Source organism: Channa argus, chromosome 9 (assembly GCF_033026475.1).
Source record: "Channa argus isolate prfri chromosome 9, Channa argus male v1.0, whole genome shotgun sequence".
Classification (NCBI taxonomy): domain Eukaryota; kingdom Metazoa; phylum Chordata; class Actinopteri; order Anabantiformes; family Channidae; genus Channa; species Channa argus.
This window is the reverse complement of record NC_090205.1, coordinates 17147618-17169476: the sequence shown is the minus strand read 5'-3', so window position 1 is coordinate 17169476 and position 21859 is coordinate 17147618. Positions and strand designations below refer to the sequence as shown.

General features: G+C 39.5%; 4 protein-coding genes across 6 annotated transcripts; 2 read left to right on the top strand and 2 right to left on the bottom strand.

Moving 5' to 3' along the window:
* Nucleotides 1–498: 498 nt before the first annotated feature.
* On the bottom strand, nt 499–10328 carry sona (SON DNA and RNA binding protein a). 3 transcript variants are annotated; one of them, XM_067515818.1, is made up of 10 exons: nt 10263–10328; nt 8464–8547; nt 7755–7965; nt 7471–7547; nt 5514–7349; nt 5017–5419; nt 4294–4817; nt 3672–4159; nt 3402–3494; nt 499–2759 (listed from the first exon to the last, which is right to left on the bottom strand). In XM_067515818.1, exons 2-9 carry the CDS (start codon nt 8489–8491, stop codon nt 3420–3422), a joined length of 3642 nt encoding a protein of 1213 aa, XP_067371919.1. In that variant the 5' UTR covers nt 8492–8547; nt 10263–10328; the 3' UTR covers nt 499–2759; nt 3402–3419. The 3 variants fall into 3 exon arrangements, with proteins under 3 accessions (XP_067371919.1, XP_067371920.1, XP_067371918.1); XM_067515819.1 differs by having other exon boundaries at nt 499–3122; nt 10178–10320; XM_067515817.1 differs by having other exon boundaries at nt 10178–10320.
* A 1901-nt stretch (nt 10329–12229) lies between these two features.
* ercc1 (excision repair cross-complementation group 1) lies at nt 12230–14730 on the top strand. The gene is made up of 9 exons (XM_067515556.1): nt 12230–12416; nt 12635–13054; nt 13168–13271; nt 13414–13513; nt 13764–13840; nt 13929–14028; nt 14154–14225; nt 14392–14460; nt 14559–14730. Exons 1-9 carry the CDS (start codon nt 12357–12359, stop codon nt 14619–14621), a joined length of 1065 nt encoding a protein of 354 aa, XP_067371657.1. The 5' UTR covers nt 12230–12356; the 3' UTR covers nt 14622–14730.
* Nucleotides 14731–15231: 501 nt separating this feature from the next.
* prmt2 (protein arginine methyltransferase 2) lies at nt 15232–19799 on the top strand. Its single transcript, XM_067515554.1, has 9 exons — nt 15232–15475; nt 15558–15758; nt 16204–16365; nt 16914–17078; nt 17256–17431; nt 18445–18574; nt 18659–18795; nt 18886–19060; nt 19254–19799. The coding sequence occupies exons 1-9, from the start codon at nt 15389–15391 to the stop codon at nt 19284–19286; spliced, it is 1266 nt and encodes a 421-aa protein (XP_067371655.1). The 5' UTR covers nt 15232–15388; the 3' UTR covers nt 19287–19799.
* Nucleotides 19118–21847, bottom strand: LOC137132702 (zinc finger protein 724). Its single transcript, XM_067515557.1, has 2 exons — nt 21625–21847; nt 19118–21282 (listed from the first exon to the last, which is right to left on the bottom strand). Exon 2 carries the CDS (start codon nt 21247–21249, stop codon nt 20197–20199), a length of 1053 nt encoding a protein of 350 aa, XP_067371658.1. The 5' UTR covers nt 21250–21282; nt 21625–21847; the 3' UTR covers nt 19118–20196.
* Between the last annotated feature and the right edge of the window lie 12 nt (nt 21848–21859).

Below are 21859 nucleotides of genomic sequence, written 5' to 3'. Positions count from 1 at the left end.
TATTTAAGCCTGAATATTTAACTTAGGATAACTATATATCAAAATATAAAAGCGCTGTCAAAATATCTACCAAAACAATGTAGTTTATTTAAGTTACTTTCGATACTAGAGTAATAGCTTGTGAACAGAAGATATAACTTTCACTATGTAATTAAAATGGCCAGCATCACTGGTATGGGCTTTGGTCACATTTATTATATAGTACAATACTCCATAACCTTTTAAACCCAATTTACAATGTAATTACTTTGATGCTAACAAAAACAATTAACTAATGAGGTCTTTTGAGGCTACAGTCATTTATAAGCATTGGATATACCATACTGTGCATAAAAATAAAAAAATAAATAAAAATGGTATTATCAGCTGTTATCTTGGGGTAACCAACCTAAACTCAACTATATTCCCTTCACCATGATAGCAAATGTTCAGAATACAAGTCACACTAAAACATTATGAGCCTGACTAAAATGAGCACTGCACAGAGTGAGACAAGTATATACAGAACATTGAGGTTTTAATAATCAACACATTTATGTACAAAGCAAGCAATGTTCTATTCAAATGACCAAAAAAAATGAATCCTAAAATGCAATTTTCTTTTTTTGTCATTAAAATATCTAAAGATTACTCCGGGAACCAACAAAATTCAACAGTTTTGATATATGGTTTAGTTACAGTTTGACATAACGTTAAAAGATTATCTTCCACAGTTAAATGGCCCTGGGCATGGGTGGATGAAATAGGAGGACAGAATCAGAATCATTTCCTTCTCCATTGAAAATAAATGAGTTCTGAGAGCAAGATTTCATTTTAAAAAATAAAAGGAAAAAAAAATCTCATCCCTGCCAGTTTTCCCTAAAGCACAAACTTAGTCTTTGTTTTCCAGTCATCCAATGGGAGAAATCCTTACAGTGAAACATGGATCCTGTTTATTTTGCTCACATAAATGGCCAAATATGGTTCAGGGTAACACTATGTTCTGTTTAAGATATCTATATTTTGAATTCTGGTTAAGATATCCATATTTTGAATTCTCTATAACTGCAACAGTGAATTATATGAGAAAAGCCTGTTAATGCCTCATATGTTTTACACAATTCATTTTATGTTCCCCATAACAATTCTCCATGATTTGCCATCTGAATATGATGTTGCAAGATGACTGAACTTCATTGGTTCTAATTATTCCTTTCTCTGAGATTCTGAGCTGATTGTCTAAGTTAACATGTGAACTTTTAACAGTGTCACACCTCAAGGTTCTTAACTTTCTATATTCAACACTATAATGACAAGTCATTTTATCACCCCCAGGATACATTCTCCATAGGTGCTTATCAAGGGAAAAGAAAAAGTGTAAGGCCAAACTGTTTTGTATGTCTGTATGCATCACACAGACATTTATTTTTCTTCAAAACAAGTAATTGTTATCTCCAGTTAAGGAAACCTGCATTTTCAACCTTTGTTAGATATCAGGAAAGAAAACTGTTACGACTGTTATTTGTTACCTTGGTGGCTAGAGGACCATCCAACCAGATCTTAGTTGCAATCCTAATCTATGATTGTTACTAAGTCTCAGTTATTATGAAAAGTACTTGCACTACTGACAAAGTGTTAACATCCACAACAACCAACAACCAGCCTTGTTTTCATTTTACATTTCCTGAGAACGGGGAAAAATGGGGATGACACATGACAGACCTTTTAAATGTTAAATTTTAAAAGCTGAATTATGAGTTTTGTTTTATATTATGGCAAAGAACATACTAATGCGTTCTTTGGCCCTTAAGTTATAAACTATGGTTTTCCGCTAAACACACAACAATGCAAACTGGCATTACTGTGGCAAATGAACTAACCGTTAAAATCTATATCAAAGTTTACTGATTGGAAAAAGCATTCCGAAAAAACAGGTATGGTTAGAGTCAAAGATTTTCTTGGTACCGGTGAAAATAGAGGGAGGTAAAGAAAAAATTCATCACACCCAGGGCCGTATTACAAAATCAGTCATGTTTTGAGTGGAGATGGTAATCCTTGTTAAAATTCAAACTTCTTTTTGCAGTCAATCCTATTCCCTTTGTTCTGTATAATAGATCTGGCACCATGTTTAATGAATTAAACACAACATATCAACACTTTCGTGCCTTGGAGAACCAGGATTATGGAAATATATCACATCTGAGAATCTACCAAAACTTTGCATTATTTGTTTATAAAAAGACCAGAGAGACCAGATATAACCAAGGGAATACAGCAGAACATGGAAGCAGTCTCCACTTAACACAGTCTTTTAAGAAAGCATAAAATTAAAACAAATTTAGAGAAACTAATCTTTTACAAAAACACTTGCGCCACTAGTTGGTTTGGTTTTTTCCTCTTCAGTCTTTACAACAGTAACTGCAGATCAAGCAGTACTCAAGGGTTGGTGGTCAAAGTCACTATATACACAAACTCACTGTACTCACTATTCGGTCATTCAACTGTGCACAAAAATCAATGTGCCCAGTTTTCTCAGTGGTATCACAGGTGACAGCCTGCCAGCCTCTTGCTGTCTCACAATAACAGAAACAAACCATGGAGAGAGGGAAGCAGAGGCTGGTGCCCATACTCCTAAATCCTAACTGTGATAACTTGGGTGTTCTTCGTCTTGGTGGTTTTTGAGGCTCAGTCAGGATATCTGGCTGTCAAAAGGGAACAGTGGAAAAGCAGGTCCTCCTGTAAAGCCTTTACATTTTGCTTCAGACCTCTAAAGGGAGTGGCTGTGTAGAGAGAAAAAGATCAAAGACCATTTTGTGTGAATGGTTTGTTTGTATCATATCATAACTATGTCTTTCCTACTCTATATAGTAGCATGATGACGAGAAGGGCTAGTGACTTTACTCCTTTTAGCACATAGCACAAATATGGTCCTGGAACCATATTTTGAATTCCCTACAACTTCCTGGACTTATTTCCCTGGATGAATTTAAGACTCTTAAAACAAAAACTAACAGAAACACGCAGCTGCTACTCTTAAATGAAAGTTTACTATATATATTGGTTTATTTATGATGCCCAATTTTCATGTTGTTGCCTCTTGGCAAGATCTTCCCCACAAAATAGATCCAATCTCAAAGGACTTCCTGGTGAAATAAAAGGTTAAAAAATAAATACATAAATCATACGTAGCATGTTCATACCCATATGGAACTTTGGTTTACAAAAATTTCAAATACAATTGTGAAATAGTTATAAAAGACAGCAATCATGATAATTTGTATTAATTCATATTCAGTGGTAATCTAAACAAGGCATTTAAAATATGTTTTAATATTATTTTAAACTCTAGTAAACAAACATTAATTAAACACTACTACAAAAGTCTGACAAAGTAAAGGAAGAATAAAGATATGAAATTTTACCAAGATGGCATGGTGGGTTTAGCTTTCATCATCCGAGACATGGGGTTTTGCAATGGCCATCTCCTCCTTGCTATTTGCAATCATCTTACACTTCTAAAAAGAAAAATAAATAATCAGTTACTTTGTAATGGCACAGGTACTTTATTGACACATACACACCCCAAAAAACAAGCACATTACTCAGCCTTCAACAGCCTTTCACTCAACAAGGCTTTTGTCAAACGTGCTATACACAACCCTTATAAAACAATCACCCCCTCTCCCATTTACCTCTGTAAGCTCCTTGATGGTGTGTATGTTAGCTTGCTGAGTAACCTTCCTCTTTGCTTCCTCAATGTGGTCCAGGTTAAGGGTTGGTGCTGGAGGAGCGAGGCATGGGGGAGGCTTGTTGGTGATGGTAGGAAGTGGGGCAAGTGGAGGCATCGCTGCAAGGGCACCCATGTTGGTCAAGGCGGCTGTCATAGTAGCTGCTGTCATACTTGCCACCGCAGCACTCATGGTGATGTTTGACATGCTGGGCATTCCCGGAATATTGGGTATCCCCATCTGACCCATATTGGGCATATTAGGCATGTTGGGCATTCCCATGCCCATTGGGAGGGGTAATGGTAGAGGTAAGGAAAGGGGGGCAGGAGATGGAGTTGGTAGAGGGAGCTGGAGGATGGCTTTTGGCCGGAGACTCTCAGGAATGGGAACCCCTGCCTTAGCACACATGGCAGCAGCATTAGCCTTTGCTATTTCCAGTAACTGGTCCTTATCTAGATGGAAGCATGGAGCAGGGGTAATTCATGGAGAAAAATAAAGATATTATGAGCATAAAAGCAGAGCAAATACCATTTTACTGTTGTTACTCAATGTTTTATCCGTTAATTATATTATAACTATTATTTACCCAGTTCAGTAAGTCGTGGAGGAGTCTTGCTGGTACTGCGTCGTGCCCGGGATCCTGAGCGGCGCTGTTTGCGGAGGATAACAACTGGAGAGTGACTAGGTTCCCTCTTCCACCTGTCCCGTCTATCAAATGAACGGCTGCGAAAGACTGGGCGCCTCCCTCGAACCCTTGACCTAGACCTGCGTCTACGATCAGAGGAACGAGACCTTGATCGTCTGTTTCTGTCTCCTGATCTGGACCTTTTCCTCCTGCCTGTGGAGCGGCTCTTGGATCGCTTGCTTCTGTCTGTGGACTTGGACCTTCTCCTTCCTCGGGTGTTGGGTGACCGGGTCCGCGATCGCCTTTTGCGGGTTGTGGATCGAGACTTGGATCGGCGGATTCTGGTTCGCGACTTGGATTGTGAACGCTTACGTCGCGCGTTGGAACGTGACCTCCGGCGGCGGGCTGGACTACGAGATTTAGAACGTCGCTTCTTCCTTTCTGACGGAGAAAGAGATTCTCTTTTCCGCACTGGAGACTTGGACCTAGGGAAATGTAAATTATAAGACTGGTGAATAACAGTACACAGCAGTGCAACCATTCCACAGTGAGATTATATTTACAGGACAAGGACATAACCAGGACTTGGTCAAAAGTTTGTGATATATTTATTTATGTATTAAAGCTCTTTTAAGAATGTAGAGTAAGTAAGTAAGTGCATACACACGGAAGCACACCACAAACCTGGACTGCTTCCTTCTGGATGTCGATTTGGATGTCGATCGTCGAGGTGATGAAGCTGAGCGTGAAAGTTTTCTGCGATCCATTGGAGACCGTGACTTGGAAAGCTGCTTCTTCTCTATTTCCGGAGATACTGAGCCCGAAGAGCTTCTCTGGCATTTAGGGGTCATCTTAACTGGAGAGGAAGAATCCTCTTCTACATCTGAACCTTCTGAACAATCTGACCCATCTGCATTGGGCGCAATGGAACCAGACCTGGACCTGGAAACATCTTGTTCATTGAATGAGCTGGCATGTTCCCTTTGCTCCTTGTCGTTGTTGGAAGTAAGGTGCTCCTGCAACTGGTCTGAGGAGCTTCCAGCCTTGGGGCTGGAAGAAACTCCAGAATCCATGGGTTTCCAATCACCTGCATGGCACATGTTAAATGACACTTTTAGGGACAAAAGTCAATTTAAGTTATTATACTTTGCTTGAAAATGTAATCATGTAAAATGTCTGACCTTCTTGAGTTAAAAGTCCTCCACCACCATCAGCTATTTCTTCTGCCCTAGGAGAAGGTTTCTTCACTTTAGCAGGGGAAGAAGATGTGGACCTCACTGGGGAGGAGCTCTCAGACTGCCCATCACTTGACTCAGACCTGGACTTTGATCTGTTCACGCCAGCAGAGAAGGATTTGGATTTTGACCTTCTTCCACTCTTCTTGGGAGATTTGAACCTCCTCTTGCCAGGTACAGGCGAGTGTGACTTGGACCGGTGCCTTCGAGACAATGAGCGAGATTTGGAGCGTCTTCCGGACCTTGGGGGAGAACGATTTCTTTTGGCAGTGGACCGTGATCGCCTTCTGACTGGGGACCTAGACTTAGTCCGGCGTCGGGAGGGGGGACTTCTGGACTTGCGTGGACTCCTGGATCTGGAGCGACGGCTGCGTTTAAGGACTACAATGGATCGCGATCGAGTTCTCCTGCTCCTGCGGATTGACCGGGAGCGAGAGCGGCGGGATCTAGGGGGTGGTGACCTCCTACGGCGGGACAAAGATCGGCTCCTGGAGCGCCTCCCTGCTGCACGTCTTGCTGGTGACCGCGACCTGGAGCGACGAACAAGGCGCCTGGATCTAGAGTGGGAGCGCCGAGTTCTAGTGACTGAACGAGACAGTGAACGCCTGCCTGTTGCACCACCTCGTTTGGGTGAGCGGGTCCTGGAGTGCCTTGTGCCTCCACGGGAACGTGATTCTGACCTTCGAGTTTTTCTTGGAGACCGAGATAGAGAGGGAGATCTGCGGCCACTGTGTTTAGGGGAGCGTGATAACTTTCTTTTAGGCGAGGGAGAAGTACGCCGACGCTTTGGAGAAACAGACAAGGAAATTCTTCGTCGTTTAGGAGATTTTGACTTCCCTGGAGACTTTGACATCTTCTTCTTAGGGGTGAGGGAGGGAGAGGTAGACCAGGACTGACAGATAGCTTTCTTGGGAGACTTGCGAGATGGAGAGACAGACTTCCTTATAAATTTAGGGGACTGAGAGCAGGACAAAGACCGAGACAGTTTCAGGCTTATTTGAGGAGTGGTAGACCTTTTATCATTTGAGGGTGACCTGGAATGAATTCTTGACCGTTCTGTCTTTGCTGCTACTGTTTGAGCACCAGACTGCTGTCTATCAGGACTAGGTGTTGGTGACAGACTATGACTTGACCCAGATCTCTTAATGTGACGATCCCTGGAAAGGGACGGAGACCTAGATGAATCATGTTCCTTGACATTTGCGATCTCTAGTGATTTTACCTGGTCTTTCAAGCCTGGGTCATCTCGTGGGGCAGCACCTTCCTGTTTGGGGATGATATCAGGCAGTTCCTGGGCATGACTGAATGCACCATCTCCATGACTACCCTCTGTCTTAACCTTTACTGTTGTCTGCATTACCTCATCTTGATCTGTAGGGGGCGAGCCCATGTCTTTTTCTGATCCATTGGTATTACTGCTCTTCACCCCACTTGAAGGAACATCTGTATCTGAAATCTCTTCTTTCTTCACTCCTAATGATTCAGGTTTCTGTGTAATGATTGGGACCCCTTTCTCCTCCGCTCGTTTGCTTTTTGAGCCCAATTTGGACACTGATCCTTGCAGGTCAGATGCAACAGCTGGAGAGTATTTGCCATCGCCAGACCCTTTAGCTCCATGACCTTCAGATTCCGAACCTGAAGCTGAGCTGCTTTCAGACGGGGAGCGAGAGGGAGACTTCTTTTCCTGCTTTTCATCTTTCTTCCTTTTCTTCTTCTTCTTTTTGGCAGCATGTCTTTTGTGTTTTTTGGATTTTGTATCTCCCTCTACATTATCCACATGGTCTACAAATAAAATTACAATTATAACATAAAATCATCAAATCAAATACACATCAAATAAACCTAATACTAAGCTATTACTTTTTAAGAAAAAAAAACATATTTGTGAGTGAAGATCTCCCACCTGTAACTGCATCCCTTTTACCCTCCTCCTTCATTCCAGCATGGTCTCCAGCTCCCACTGCTGCTGCCAGTCTAGCACTAAATACAAAGTTAAAAAAAAGTTCACAATGTATTATTTTTTATTTTCATGAATAAATTACTATTCTAGGTAATTGTGTCTGTCAACATGTGATGGTGCAGCATAAACACTAATCTATGTAATCAATCAAAAGTATAATTTATGCATGCCTATTTGTTTGCTACAGACAAGCTAGTTTAGATGGATGATGGATAGGTTTTCCTGACCTGGCTCTGGTGGTCCTGACAGGTCTCGGTGGAGGCAGTGGTTCCACATCTGACTCGGCACCAGATTCACCAGAGCTGCTTTCCTTTTCTCCCTTCTTTCTCCTCCTCTTCTTTTTGCTTTTGTGTTTTCTGTGCTTCTTGTTTTTCTTATGGGGAAGCTCATTTCCTTCCTTGGCAATCAAGTCATCTTTCTCATGTGCCTCATCTTCACCTGCACATGCCCCCCAGTATTTCAGATTATATAGGTATTTAGCTATTTTTAACATGTACAAGGCCTACTGAAATTTATTGAATGGTGCTACAGTTAATTAAGTTTAATCAATAAGTAAAATGTTGCTTTATTTAAAGGTTTGTGTTCCTTTTTCTTATTTATTATTGTGAAACCGGTGCTAAGAACTTAATTGTCAAGGTACTGAAACACTAAAATGAAACTGGCTTAGGAACATTTGATATTCACACCTTAGCTTTTTCTAACTCAACAATGTAATCTTCAATATTTGTTTTTTTCTCCAAAGAAATAGAATAGCTATAAAAAGCTGTACTATTAAAACACAGTTGTCTTTACAATATCATATATATAATATATATGGTTAAAATGTGACAAGTGTGACCGATACATTGGTATGACTAAAAGAGTATGCAGTAAAAGAAACTTAATCACAATCTATGAAAATTTCAATGAAAAAGTTGTTTCCTGTCTGTTATTCACCTGAGGGTATGTCCACTGCATATTCCATTGTGCTGGTTCCCCAGATAAAAGCCCTCTTACAGTCGCTGGTGTGCTGCTTCCTCACTTAACATTAGGGAGGAAAACAAATATTAAAATTCAAGAATCACAGCAGTAGCACAAATATAACAGACATGCTGAAAAAAGCTTTTAATTCTGTATTATAATAACAATGATGATAACAGCTACTAACCATTTCCCAGTGCATATGTAAAGCTGGGTATTAAGAAACTTTCTGTCCCTTTCATCAAGTGCAAAATAGCTGGGCAGCAATGGTTTAAGCACTACTTGACAATATGTTATTTCTGCCCCTTGCACACCAGGTCTCATAAAATTATTAATAAACAGGTTTTCTTATTAACATCAAACGGGTAACCAGTTGTTCAGTTTTCTTCTAATTGTAAAGGTTTAAACAGTTTTGTCTCAAGCACACCATTTTAAAGACTAAAATAAATAAATTTCATATCTTTATAGATCAAATACTGCAAGCATATTAAGATGCTAAAGGCACAATACCAGCCTTATCAATAATTACACATAGCTAGGGGTGTGCAAAATAATCCTGGTCCACCAGCACATTAAACCAGGAGCTCTAACAGAATAAGCAAACAGCCATCGACAACAAATTAAGACAATCAGACTACAGAGCAGCCCATAGTTTTAATGCTGTGTTTTGTGAAATGCTGGATTGCTAATGCAAAGATAGGTCTTACTGTAAATATCCAATTGTAACTCCCAATTGGTAGCTATACTAGTAAAAACCCATCAATATTTCGTTAGTATAAACTTTACTCATTCTTAATGGAATGATTTTTCAAAGACAACTAACTGTACATTTTTTACCGTCCAAAGCAATTGCTTGACTTAATAGAGTAGTTGTTCTGCAATCCCAACGCTAAAACTTGAAAAATCCCAAGACTATACCGCCATAAACACATAGCGTTAACATCTAAAAACCACTGGCAATAAATTATTGTTACTCCAACGTTATGCTTTATTTGCGCATTAACCTATACTATGCAATAATTCCCAAAAAACAACCATAGTAAATTGCTAAGATACTAAGGTCATGCATCTAACACACGCAGTAAACATTGTCCATGTAATGTTAGTCATCATAGGTAACGTGACGGTTGCCAAAATATTAACGCTACTTTACATTTTAGGTAACGTTTGCTAAATTATGCAATACATTCGCGACACATTATGTTGTAGTGTTAGATACGTTACACGAGCATGTAATCGTCCACACGTTGGTCAAAAGCTACGAGGAAAACAAAGGCAAACTGAAAAAGTTTCAAGCTGCACCCCACAGTTCAAACACGTTAGATAACGCTAACCATTGTCAGGCCTGCAGTGCTGCCACCGTTAACATCCATCCACACATAACTGGAAGTGCCCAACGTTACCTTAAAATAATAATGACTTTGTGAATTTTATAAGAGTACTCAGTGGTCCATTTCTAATCACAAAACATATAACCTACGTTAAACTGTAAGAGCCCGCTGTGTTCGTGCGGCGGCCTCGGTGGCGATTCAATGCCACTGTTCAGAAGCTAAGCTAGCTTCTTTATGCTAGCTGTGTTAACACGCTCTTAGCTATTTAGTTAGCTAGTTTGCTAAGCCCTTTAGCGGATACTTGTTTAAACAAAGCACGCTCTTTCGCCCACCACGTTTATTGCGTAGTATATAATTACCCTGTATTTATTAGATGGATGCAGTCCTTTTGTAGAGAACGCCTAAGTCCTAAAATATGCGGATGCAATCGCTGAATATACTAACCGTCAACGTTAGCCTAATAACTGCTCCGCCATGATGAGAAAAGGTATCCCAGCATGCCATGCTGCGCGGTTTGAATGACGGCGTTGCTGTCTCCTTGGCAACTGGGCTACATAGCAACCCAGATACGTTATCGTCTCTACTTCTTGGTTTATTATAAAAACTGAAATATTTCATATTTCTGGAAAGGTAGGGACAACAAGTCTTTCTCGTGATTGACAATTATGTAACATTTGGTTCAATGGGCCCTGTTCTTTTGATTCCATAGTCCAAAAAGATTAATCTTCTTTAAGTAGGCCTCGTTCTGTGACATTTATTGGCACTTTCTAAATAGATCTAAAATAGTTCGTAAATATTTTTATCAACTATAAAAAATCAACTATATTTGGGTCTCGAGACAAAATACAATTAGGCTGTATGTGAAAGCTAAATATCACAAATAGATCATACGGCACAATTTACCACGGTTATTTAATTTTAGTCTTGTTTGTATTATGGATCATGTCAATAAAAGTTTGAATCATATTTTGTTAAAAAAATTATGTGTTCTTGTCCTGTAGTGGGCTGTGCAGACTATATGTTATAACGTAGGGGTGCTTTCAGCCAGGTCTCAGAGCTAGGTGAAGCAGCCCACCTCAATCAGAAGTCCAGTCAGCCTGTATTTAGTCTAAACTCCAACTCTCTCCCCCAAAGTCTTGTTCTGACTCATTGTTGTTCTAATATTGAAAATCGAATTGTTTGTTCACTGACATACAGTACTATATGTGTTTCAGTCACACAGTCACACTAGTACAGTAGCCTATAAATGTGGAAGACAAACAAAGGTAAGCTGAGATGCCTAGCCTATTTAATAAGATGAGTTCATCATTGCTTTGGGGTAAGGTCTGCCCCTGTGCTCTTCCAAATGTCCCTAACCCAAATCACTTTTCTCTTTTGGTTTCTGAAATGTTCCGTTTTGCATCACTGGGCCACTATAAGTTAAAAAAAAATCATGCAATACCAAATGATGTTTTAAAATGTCTGAGTCCAACCTTCCATTTCCACTTTTATGGTGATTGTGCTTTTAATGTGAAGTTTTTGGGTCTGGAAGTGTTAGTGTTCCTGCTGTTTTAACATTAGTTGCTCTTGAAAACAGTGTTCACATATTCACTAATGCTTCAAAAACAATTGATAATAGAGCCGGGGTTGCCTTCATCATTGCAGAATTGCATGTGATACAGGGGAACATCTAGCTATTCCGTAAATTGTATAGGAAATGCTAAACCAGAGTTTTAATAACAGTTGATTGAACTAGTGCATTGAGAAGTATTAAGATTATGCAATTAGATTCAAGACAGGATATTGTGCTTGAATGTCAAGCTTGTTTGGGTCCCAGCACATATAGAAGTGGAAATTAAATGAACAATTGGACAGGTATGCAAAAAGAGGTAACAAAAAAAATAGAAAGTAGATATTTAAATTAATTATAGTAAGGGGGAAGTTACAAGTATATTCAAAGCAAAGATTTGCAGTAAATATCAGGAAGAATGGAAGAGGGAGAGCATTTGAAGACATTATGTAAAGAAATGTAGGAGAAATGAGAGATTGCAAATATGAAAAAGGAGGAAAAAGTTTTCTGTAGGATAAGACTTCTGACAGGTTTGAAAAGTAAACTAAAGGTTACCTATAGACATATACCAGGGCTGTGTGATCACTGCAGTAAACAGGAAACAATAGAACATACCATTACGCAGTGCACTCAGTGTTGGCAAAAAAGACTGGCGCTTAAAGGGAATTTGGAAAAACATCCATACAGTTTGAACTTAAGGAAATGTTGTAAAGGAATTCGTGGGAAAATGGCTTTAATGCCATGGTTGGCAAAAAAGATGGGTTTAGTAGGATTGATAAGAGGGGCAACAGTATTATGAACCGTGTTTCGACTCGGCAGGTGGCGGTAATGCGTAACGGTTGTTTGCAAACCGTCAAATAAACAAGACCAAGTAGAAGAAGAAGAAATAGCACTAGAACTAGTTGTAGTTGTATTCAGAGCTAACGTTAGCAATAGTACCTCAGCATTCACTGTTACGTGTTTAGAGAAATCTTTCACAGTTGAGAGACATGAAGAAGCGGTTTAATATCAATCTGGACGATTCTGCTTTTACCAAAGAAAGGACGCCGGTCGGTATTTTGCCAGAATTACCTGCTGTTAACCGTAGCTAAGGTTAACTTGTTAATGTTAAATGTCAATGTTACATTCTTTAAATTTACGCTTTTAAATAATTTATCGAATATGAAGCCCAACGATTTGTTCAGGATAGCTTGAAGGTGATTGCTTTACACGATTGTATTTCTGATTCTTAATAATCAGAGAGGATTTGCATGTAATTGTTTTTCAGCCAAAGCTGCAGTTTCTGCCATCAACCTCAGGCTCAACAGCATCTTCAGCAAAGCCTGCTCCTGAATGCTTGGACCAGCCCTTGTCCTATGCAGAATATATCGTCCAGAGTAAAAGAAATGTGGCTGATGCCCCTCAAACATCGATTCTGCCCAAACTACCTCGGACTAAAGGCGCTGGAGTTACCAGTCTGAAACAAATCCAGTCTGGTTCAGTATTATTTCCTACAGAAAGATCTGAAACCGTTCATCACACCATCAAACAAACTGAAGGTGGATCTGAAGATGTCAGGAAAAGTGAGGAGACAAGGGTGAGAGTTACAGAACAAAATGAGGATAATTGTCAATGCTCTGATCCAAGCACCAGCCTGGGTCCTAAACCAGTGGGATCTGGGAGTAGCATTGTTGTCAGTCCTCGACAGGTATGTATCAGAATATGGAGAGATGTGTTGCATGTAGAAAGAATTAAAAGTGTTTGTTAGTTGATTCGCATATTGGTATGCAGAACAACACATGTCTGTTTTTACTTATTCAGCGGGGAAATCCCATTCTGAAGTTTGTTAGGAGCGTCCCGTGGGAGTTCGGAGATGTTGTACCAGACTATGTCTTGGGACAGACGACGTGTGCTCTCTTCCTTAGGTAGGTTTTTTAGTAGAATACTGTGTGAGATCAAGAAGTGATATTTACATGCATTATTCGTTAAAAACATGGATTATTGTGTTAATATTAATGGGGAGATATGCACTTGATATGTGTTTTTGTATTTTGATGTTGCATATAGTCTGAGATATAACAACCTCAACCCAAACTACATCCATGACCGTCTCAAGCACCTTGGACAGACATTCAATCTGCGAGTTTTACTAGTTCAGGTGGATGTGGTAAGTAAAAAGATTTTTTGTAATAAAAAAATTGGAAATTAATTTTAATTAATTTTGTGGCATTCCCAAACAGACCTACTGCACTTCCAAAGTGTTGCTGTGGTGAAAACGACATTTGTGCTTACTTCAATTGAAGTCTCTACAAACCATAAAACTATAAAAGTGAAAATGTGTTTGATGCTGAAATAGATTTCTGCAATAAAGAGTCAAGACAATTTAGAGTTATATTGACATTATTCTTTCATATTAGAAAGATCCTCATCATGCATTGAAGGAGCTGGCTCGCATGTGCATCATGGCTGACTGCACTCTCATCTTAGCTTGGAGGTCAGACTTGTAACAGTTTGCCAATAAGAATAAACAATTTGTAAATAATAAAATATGATTTCCTAATATTTTTATGTTAAATTGGCAGCCCAGAGGAGGCAGGGCGTTACCTGGAAACGTATAAATCATATGAAAAGAAACCAGCAGACTTACTGAAAGAGCAGGTTGAAAGAGACTATCTGTCAAAGGTGTGTAAATTCACCATTTTCTATTTAAATACTTAATAGCACCTTGCTATTTTGAATTTAATGACTTTGCCATATTAAAAACTCTGAAAGACATGTGATTTTTATGTTGTTGTTTTTTATTCAAGGTTACAGATTGCCTGACTACCGTTAAATCTATAAATAAGACTGATGCCATTACCTTGCTATCCACTTTCTCTGTAAGTGCAGCTGAAACGTTTTTTGACTCAAATAAATGCTCTGTACAGCACAAATTAATCCTCAGATAGAAGCTGCTCTAGAAGTTGAATATTCTGAAATATTATTTTTATAATTTCAAAAATCCTGTTTACTAATGTTCTCCGAAAATAATAATTTTTTTTACAGTCTATAAAAGGTATCATCAGTGCCTCAAAGGAAGATTTGGTTCTCTGCCCAGGCCTTGGACCACAAAAAGTGAGTTAAAACGAACATGCAGGATATAAATATACATAGGGTTGGTGGAACATATGTGAAATTACTATGCTAACTATGCGAACATGGTGTGCTTGCAGGCAAAAAGACTCTATGATGTACTGCACAAGCCATTCCTCAAGTCAAAAACAAAAGACAGCTGAGACTTTTGATCGACTGAAAGAACTGTGGAACCGCACAATGATTTTATGTGTTGAGTTATTATATGTTATAATTTTGTATGAAAATAAATAGTTGTTACATATAACTTTAGTATATGTTCTTTCAATTAGTTTTTTTTTTTATTATTTTGACTACAATCACATTTAAAAAAAACGTAACAGCTTACATTTGTATTTCAATGGCCATTGACATACAGTACAGTGCAGGAATGTTACTTTAAATAAGTATGGGTTAAATATCAGTGAATCTTGATTTAAAGAAGTGATTATCAAAAATCCGGATTTTATCTAGTCCTTCTAATGGTGTTGCCTTGAAGCGTCACTCCAGTGATCAGTTTATGGGGTTATTGGTCTACAGTATTATGCACAATAATACATTTTGTTTTTAGGAAATTCAGGAAATGGCATACAAATTACAGTGGTGCTGAAAGTGGGTAAATAAGTAATAATTTAAAAGAACTAGTAGTAAATACCCTACACAATATAAGAACACACTTTTCTTAAATTTCTTTTATCATTCTGCCTCGTGGATTGTTGTGTTGGTAATTTTCTCATAACTCAGGTTACGCGAATTCCGACAGCCCACGAATGCACTATAACTACGTGACGTCAAAACAGGAAGCGTTTGTACCCCGTTAAAGCTGGAGTGTTTTAAGTGCTGTTTTTTGCCGCTCATTTAAGAGAAAACGCCGATTTTCTTTTACCTATTCGCATCTCGTAGAAAGGTTCTTCCTGACAAGTCATCCGCTATGCAGGCAGATAAAGAAGATGAGGACGACGCTTCTCCTGAAGAGTATGTTACTCTATCTGATTTCACAGGACGTGGCTTCGACCAGGTTAGAGATTCCCACAGAGCTCTAGCAGCCTAAGAACCAGCAGAAAGTGATTTAAGCTAACAGTGTCGCCTCTGTCTCACAGCTTAGTTTTAGTAGCGGTGACAAACTGCTTGTGCACGCTAAGCCTACATCAGAGTGGTGGTGGGCAGAGCTGCAGGGGGTCGTAGGTTATGTCCCTGCCAGCTACCTGCGACCCGATGGTGTTGTGGAGGAGGAAGAGGAGGACACCTCCCTGCAGGACCCATGGCAGGATGAAGAATACTTCGGCACTTACGGAACACTGGTTCGAAACCATGTTTTGCATGTCTCAGTGTGCTGCACAAACTGCTAAATTTTCTCATATCGTAGAAGTCTAGACTGAATTGCAGCCCCTCCAGACAGCCATGCATTTTTCTGTGACTATATTTATAAAAATCAACATGCAGAGACTTAAGGGTGATATCCATATTGTATTGTATAGACCTTGAGAACAAAAAAAAACTCAACTTTTTTTTATAAAAGTAGCAGTTTGACTTACTTTTTATTCATTCTGTGTCATGTTACACTATGGTGAATTTAACATTTATATTTATAATAAAATATATTTTTGGTTATTTCAAAATTTCATGATTACAAATTTTGTCTGTGTTCAACTCATCTAAAGTATGTGTCTCAACCTCTGGCATTTCTTTTTTTTTAATGCATGTCAACATAAAGTATCACCAATTGCATTTTGTCTAATGATACAGAAGCTCCATTTGGAGATGTTGTCGGACAAGAGTCGCACTGAGGCATACCGGCAAGTTATTCTCAGCAACAGCACTGCTCTGGGGAATAAAGTGGTGATGGACCTTGGCTGTGGGACTGGCATCATCAGCTTGTTCTGTGCTCAGCTGGCACAGCCTTCAGTGGTAATATCTGCAGCCTGGCAGATAAACTCTTAAACGTACACCCTGGTTGTTGGTTAAGTTGGTAGGCTGTAGAGTACAGATAGGTTAGAGACTGACACCTGATTTGTCCAAGCATATAAGCATGAAATCACACTTAAATCTGCATAACAGATGCACAATACAGTAAATTCTCAGGGGGCCTTAGCAAATTCAAAGAATGATAAAGCTTGATGAAATAATAATAATAATAATAATTAGTAGTATTAGTAAAAGTATTAGCCGTAGTACTGTCAATAAGTTCTTAGAATATCTTGCTAAAAATAGGCCCCGGCCAGAGGCTAATGCTGTTTGGTTAGGCCTTTAAGTTTTCCAGATGGCGATGCTGCCACATAGATTCTATCGGTAACTCAATGAAATGTACTAGATCAGAAACAAATTTTCAGCATAATAAACAAATCTTCTGGCATAGATATAATCTATACCGAATACCACTGTAGCTCTTCTCCAACGTGTTGAACAAGAAGTGTGCTCCATGGTATAAACCATATGGCCTACCTGTGGTATTATAGGTGTATGCTGTGGAGGCGAGTTCCATGGCAGAGTACACGAGACAGCTAGTGAAGCAGAATAGCTGTGAGGAAGTAGTCACTGTGCTCCAGGGTCGAGCTGAGGAGATCGAGCTTCCGGAGCAAGTGGATGTCCTGGTGTCAGAGTGGATGGGTAACTGCCTGCTGGTAATAATGTCACTACCAACGCTTTTATTACTAATAATGATTGCATGAATTATTTTGCGTTGTATAGATTTTTTATGTAAGAATTATCACTGCTTTACTAGAACCCGTCATCCTATAAATAAAATTCATTTTGTGTTTTTTGTTTTGTTTTTGTTTGGTCCCTTCATTCTCGTAAAGTTTGAGTTCATGGTGGAGTCTGTCCTGCTGGCCCGGGACCGCTGGCTTAGGGAAGGAGGCATGATCTGGCCCTCATCTGCAGCCCTCACCCTGGTGCCATGTCAGGCCGACAGCTATTACACAGAGAAAATGGCCTTCTGGGAGCGACCCTATGGCCTGGACTTCACCCCTCTTCAGTAAGGGCAACAAAGATGATAAACATTTCAATAGAAATACAATAGTCACAAAACCACTTCATAGTATTAGAATAAAGTTTGTATGTAGTCTTTACTTAATACTCTAATATATGACAAACACATCTGTACAGTTTTTTCACACTGTGTATATTGTTATAAAATCATATTCTGTGTGTATAACATTCACTCCCCATTATACACATTGTAATTGTGTTCTATAAAATGCATGCAGTGTGACTAACCAACAACTCCATCTGCAGATAACCATCATGCAGACATCTTTGTGTTTTTGTAAGTTGTTTATGTTATCTTTAAACATAAAGATGCTAACTATTTAAATGTTTAACTAAAAATAAATGTCATTCCTTGTGATACTTGTATATGGTAAAACTGACTGGACTGAAAGGTCAGGGGTGTCTTGATTCGTGAATGTCTTATTTCTTATTCCACTTATTTCTATAACAGCTGAGTTACATCAACCGTTAATAGTGACCGCTGTACATCTAAACTAGGGCATCTACCACTTTTTTAGATTTACCTTCTTTACAACAGAAAATAAGCATCATTGCCTATATAAACACACTCAAAGGCTTCACTGAATGGAGTTTGCTCAGTTGTGAAGGGAATGGTATTTAATATAAGGCTAAATATTGTGGTACACAGTAGTCTCCGAAAAACAGATGCACGCATATACCAAAGGAAAACTGCTTTAGTGAAGAGCACCAGTGGCCATTAAACAACTAGCACTGACAGAATTTATATCTCAGGTTCATAATCTGTGCCATTCATGAATACTTCTAATCCATTTGAGAATCCTTTAAATATCTTCAAAATTACTTCAACACACACTTACATAATTCCTTAAAGGATAAAGTTAATTATTTCCTATATTTTTGTTAATGTTAAAGCCTACAGAGACTAAAACCCAACAAATTCTTTTTAATTTTCCTAATACAATTATGTTTAATATGGTCTTTGGTAGCACAGTGTTGACTAACATTTAATCTCTGCAGGCCTTTGGCACACCAGGAGTTCTTCACCAAACCTAAGTTCAGTCACCTGATTGAGCCTGATGACTGTCTCACTGCTCCTTGCGATGTCATCTACCTGAACATGTACACTCTACAAGTCAAAGACCTAGAGGTACCCTGTGCATTTCCATATTAAACACTGCACTGGTGTTAAAAAATGGGATTTAGTTTCTAACCCAGTAGTTTCATTTCTCAGGAAATAAAGGGTAAGTTTCATTTCCGTGTGGAAAAGCCTGGCGTTTTCCATGGGTTCACTGCCTGGTTCACTGTTTATTTCGAGAGTCTGGAGGCAAGAGGTGCAACAGTGGAGCTAAACACCGGACCTAACTCTGAGTATAAAACATAAAACATTTGTAACACTGACTGTCAAATATGCAAAATCTGCGACACATGGTAATATTAAGTTCACCATTTTCTCTTCAGGCCTACACACTGGAAACAGACTCTATTCATGCTGGACAGGCCAGTCAGTGTTAGTGCTGGAGACGTGATTGCTGGAACCATTCTCCTGCGCAGGAACCCCGTCTGGAGACGCCACATGACCGTTACCTTGAACTGGAACATTAACTGCAGCACAGAAGATACAGAAAACTCCCAGGCAAAGCTCTAATGTTTACTATATATTATATACTGATTTACTGACCATGACTAGTAATTAGTGGTTGATTGTTTTATTATGTTTTGCTTACAGTTTTTCATGCAGTGTGACTCGGCACACCCAAGCATTTGGACACTTTATATTTAACTTATCATTGGTGTCCTTAGACTTGTTTATTTCTCTGTGTCCACAGGTTGGGACAAAGAGTTTCCCGATGTGGAGGTGACAGACTCTTACAATGTTCAATTGCACCAGAGGTCCAAAGAAAAACAGTTTTTATACATCCTGCATTGTGCTTATGGTCAAGTGTTGTCTCAGCTGTGAGCTGTTGGTGACCTGGAATGAAATTCAAAAACTTCAATATTACAGAGCATGTGATTGTGAAAGGAGCCTCATCTGACAGAAAGTATAGTCATAATACGGTAAGCCTGATAACTACAGGCCCGGCTGATACAAAGTGTCATGATTACTGTAATACAAACAGGGCAGCAGGAAGAAGCACATGCTAAGAATGAACAGTGGAGAATCACTCTGCCTTTGACATACATGCTTACTGGACTGTGATACTAAGACTGTGGTTTTTAACATATTTGTGATTTCACAGGTTCAGCAAAGAAATGTTTAAGCCCTCCACTCCGATGTTATGTTTGTATTTTTACTCTATGTATACTGTTCCAAAAGTTGCATTCAGTTTACATTAAATTTGTACATGTGCTTCACATAAATTAAAATGGGTATAGCTCTTGTACTTTTTTTCTACACAGATAACACTGAGCAGCATACACCACCAAAAATGTTGGTGACAAATGTTAATTTGCCTTCTGATCTAAAATATACATTAAAATAACACAGACGATTAAAAAGATTCAATTGTTCACAATAACACTAATTATTATAGTTTAAAATAAATGTACAGTTGTCATGCTGATATAAATTACATAACAGTATTTTGGGGTTAATCAACTACATTTTTGCTCTTTGTCTCTTTCTGTGATAATTCTGAAAAGAAATTTCATTTGTTCTTTTTCAGTTTGTTTTTTAAAGCAACTCTACAATCTTGCATTTGTCATCATGTTCTGAAGCAGAACTGAGACACATTTCTTTGACCATTTTTGTTTGAATGACTTCCCTCTTGGTCATTGCTCTGTTTTAATCTTGGCTTTCGATCTGGAGCGTGTGTTGACCTCTGAGGATGAAGGTTGAGCGGGTAAAGATTCAGGAGGAGGGGACCTCGAGAGTGGAACAAACAGAGGTGGTTTAACAACTTTGACTTTAGCCTCTTTGCTTTTATCGTTTTTCTGCCTCAAATGTTTATCACAATGGTTCACAAATGTTTCCATCTTGACAAAAGTCTTGTTGCACACTTTGCAGTGATAAGGCCGCTGCCCTTTCTTGAGACGTATGTGCAGCCTGATGTATGATGATCTTACAAAGGTGCGGCAACAGACCCCACACTTAAGGTCATGCTGGCTACATTGTGTTTTCTTGGGCTGGTTTAGTGCTGGTGCAGACTCTGGTTTGACTGGCTCAGAGGACTCTTCAGCCTTGTGTGAGAGCATGAGTGACAGAGAGCGAAAACCCTCACCACACTGCTCACACTTGTACGGCTGCTCCCCTGTGTGTAGACGGACATGTGCCAGAAGTCCAGCCTTCTGGGTGAACGACTTGCCACAGCAGGTGCACTTGTAGGGCTTCTCGCCTGTGTGAAGCCGACGATGGGTCTTCAGATGTGAGGCACGGCCAAAAGTCTTGCCACAATCCTGGCATTTAAATGGTCTATCCCCGCTGTGGATTATCTTGTGTGCCATCAGGTGGGAGGACTGATGGAAATACTTGCCACAGGTGCTGCATCTGAACTTCCTCTCCTTGTTGTGAGAGGCGAGGTGAAGTGTGAGGTGGGCGGAGGAGATGAATGTTTTGGCACAAAGGCTGCAGCTGTGAGGGTCCAGGCGGATGCGCCGGTGTGGCCGTCGACCATTGGGGAGGCTGCTGCCATCCTGACAGGAGGGACATTTGGATGGACTTTCTGATTTGTGCACAGGCTGCTCGTCAGGTGGGACAGCAGTGTTTGTGGAATCCAACTCGGGGTCAGGCTGTGATAGGCTAAAAGTGCAACCACAGTCTGAGCAGTGCTCAGTCTGTTGGCTTTTATCACTGATTTTATCGAGCATGGTACCTTCTACAACCATAGTGGGAGAAAGGAGGGAACATCATAGGGTAATCTGAAAGTGATAAACACAGACGGATTGTTAAACTCTACACTGGTATAGCCGAGGGTAGACATGCACTATGAAGTGTGTTTACCTCTGCCTATTACTGTATCAAACAAATAAATAAATAGGGCATAACGTTATTGTTTAGGTTACACTGCTCAATAATACTGTACCAGAGCTGACGCCCGTTGTTAAACTGATATAAAAAGCGAATCATAAACGTACAAATCTGAAAGTGTCATCACTAAAAAGTGTAGCAGTGAGCTGTGTTGTAGGCCTTGCTTCGATCTGAACAATGAATCGCTTATTCGGTTATGCGAGTGATAGCAAACACACAAATAATGTACATACCGTGTCTATTCTTCCTAAGAAAATGTGGAGGGATTGAAATAAATTATCTTGCAAGCGCAGTTACACCGTAAGACGGCCAGAAAACGACAGGGCATTGTCCGAGACGTGCACGAAATGTCCTGTATTTCCCTGCGAGATGCAGCCCTGATCAAACCCGGGCTGCAGCATCATCTAGCGAGTGGCGGAATAACTGTAGTTTCGTTTCACAGCGAGATCCAGACGAAACAATAACTCC

Excerpts from the sequence above, each read along its gene's own strand:
- sona (XM_067515818.1), bottom strand. The coding sequence starts at position 8,491 with ATGGAATATGCAGTGGACATACCCTCAG. Across the intron at positions 7,350-7,470 it reads TAAAAGGGATGCAGTTACAG|ACCATGTGGATAATGTAGAG; the intron begins GTGGGAGATCTT and ends TTTTATTTGTAG. Across the intron at positions 4,818-5,016 it reads TCCAGAAGGAAGCAGTCCAG|GTCCAAGTCTCCAGTGCGGA; the intron begins GTTTGTGGTGTG and ends ACATTTCCCTAG.
- ercc1 (XM_067515556.1), top strand. The coding sequence starts at position 12,357 with ATGAAGAAGCGGTTTAATATCAATCTGGACGATTCTGCTTTTACCAAA. Across the intron at positions 12,417-12,634 it reads TTACCAAAGAAAGGACGCCG|CCAAAGCTGCAGTTTCTGCC; the intron begins GTCGGTATTTTG and ends ATTGTTTTTCAG. Across the intron at positions 14,461-14,558 it reads CAGGCCTTGGACCACAAAAA|GCAAAAAGACTCTATGATGT; the intron begins GTGAGTTAAAAC and ends GTGTGCTTGCAG.
- prmt2 (XM_067515554.1), top strand. The coding sequence starts at position 15,389 with ATGCAGGCAGATAAAGAAGATGAGGACGACGCTTCTCCTGAAGAGTAT. Across the intron at positions 16,366-16,913 it reads AGCTGGCACAGCCTTCAGTG|GTGTATGCTGTGGAGGCGAG; the intron begins GTAATATCTGCA and ends GTGGTATTATAG. Across the intron at positions 18,575-18,658 it reads TACAAGTCAAAGACCTAGAG|GAAATAAAGGGTAAGTTTCA; the intron begins GTACCCTGTGCA and ends TTCATTTCTCAG.
- LOC137132702 (XM_067515557.1), bottom strand. The coding sequence starts at position 21,249 with ATGGTTGTAGAAGGTACCATGCTCGATAAAATCAGTGATAAAAGCCAA.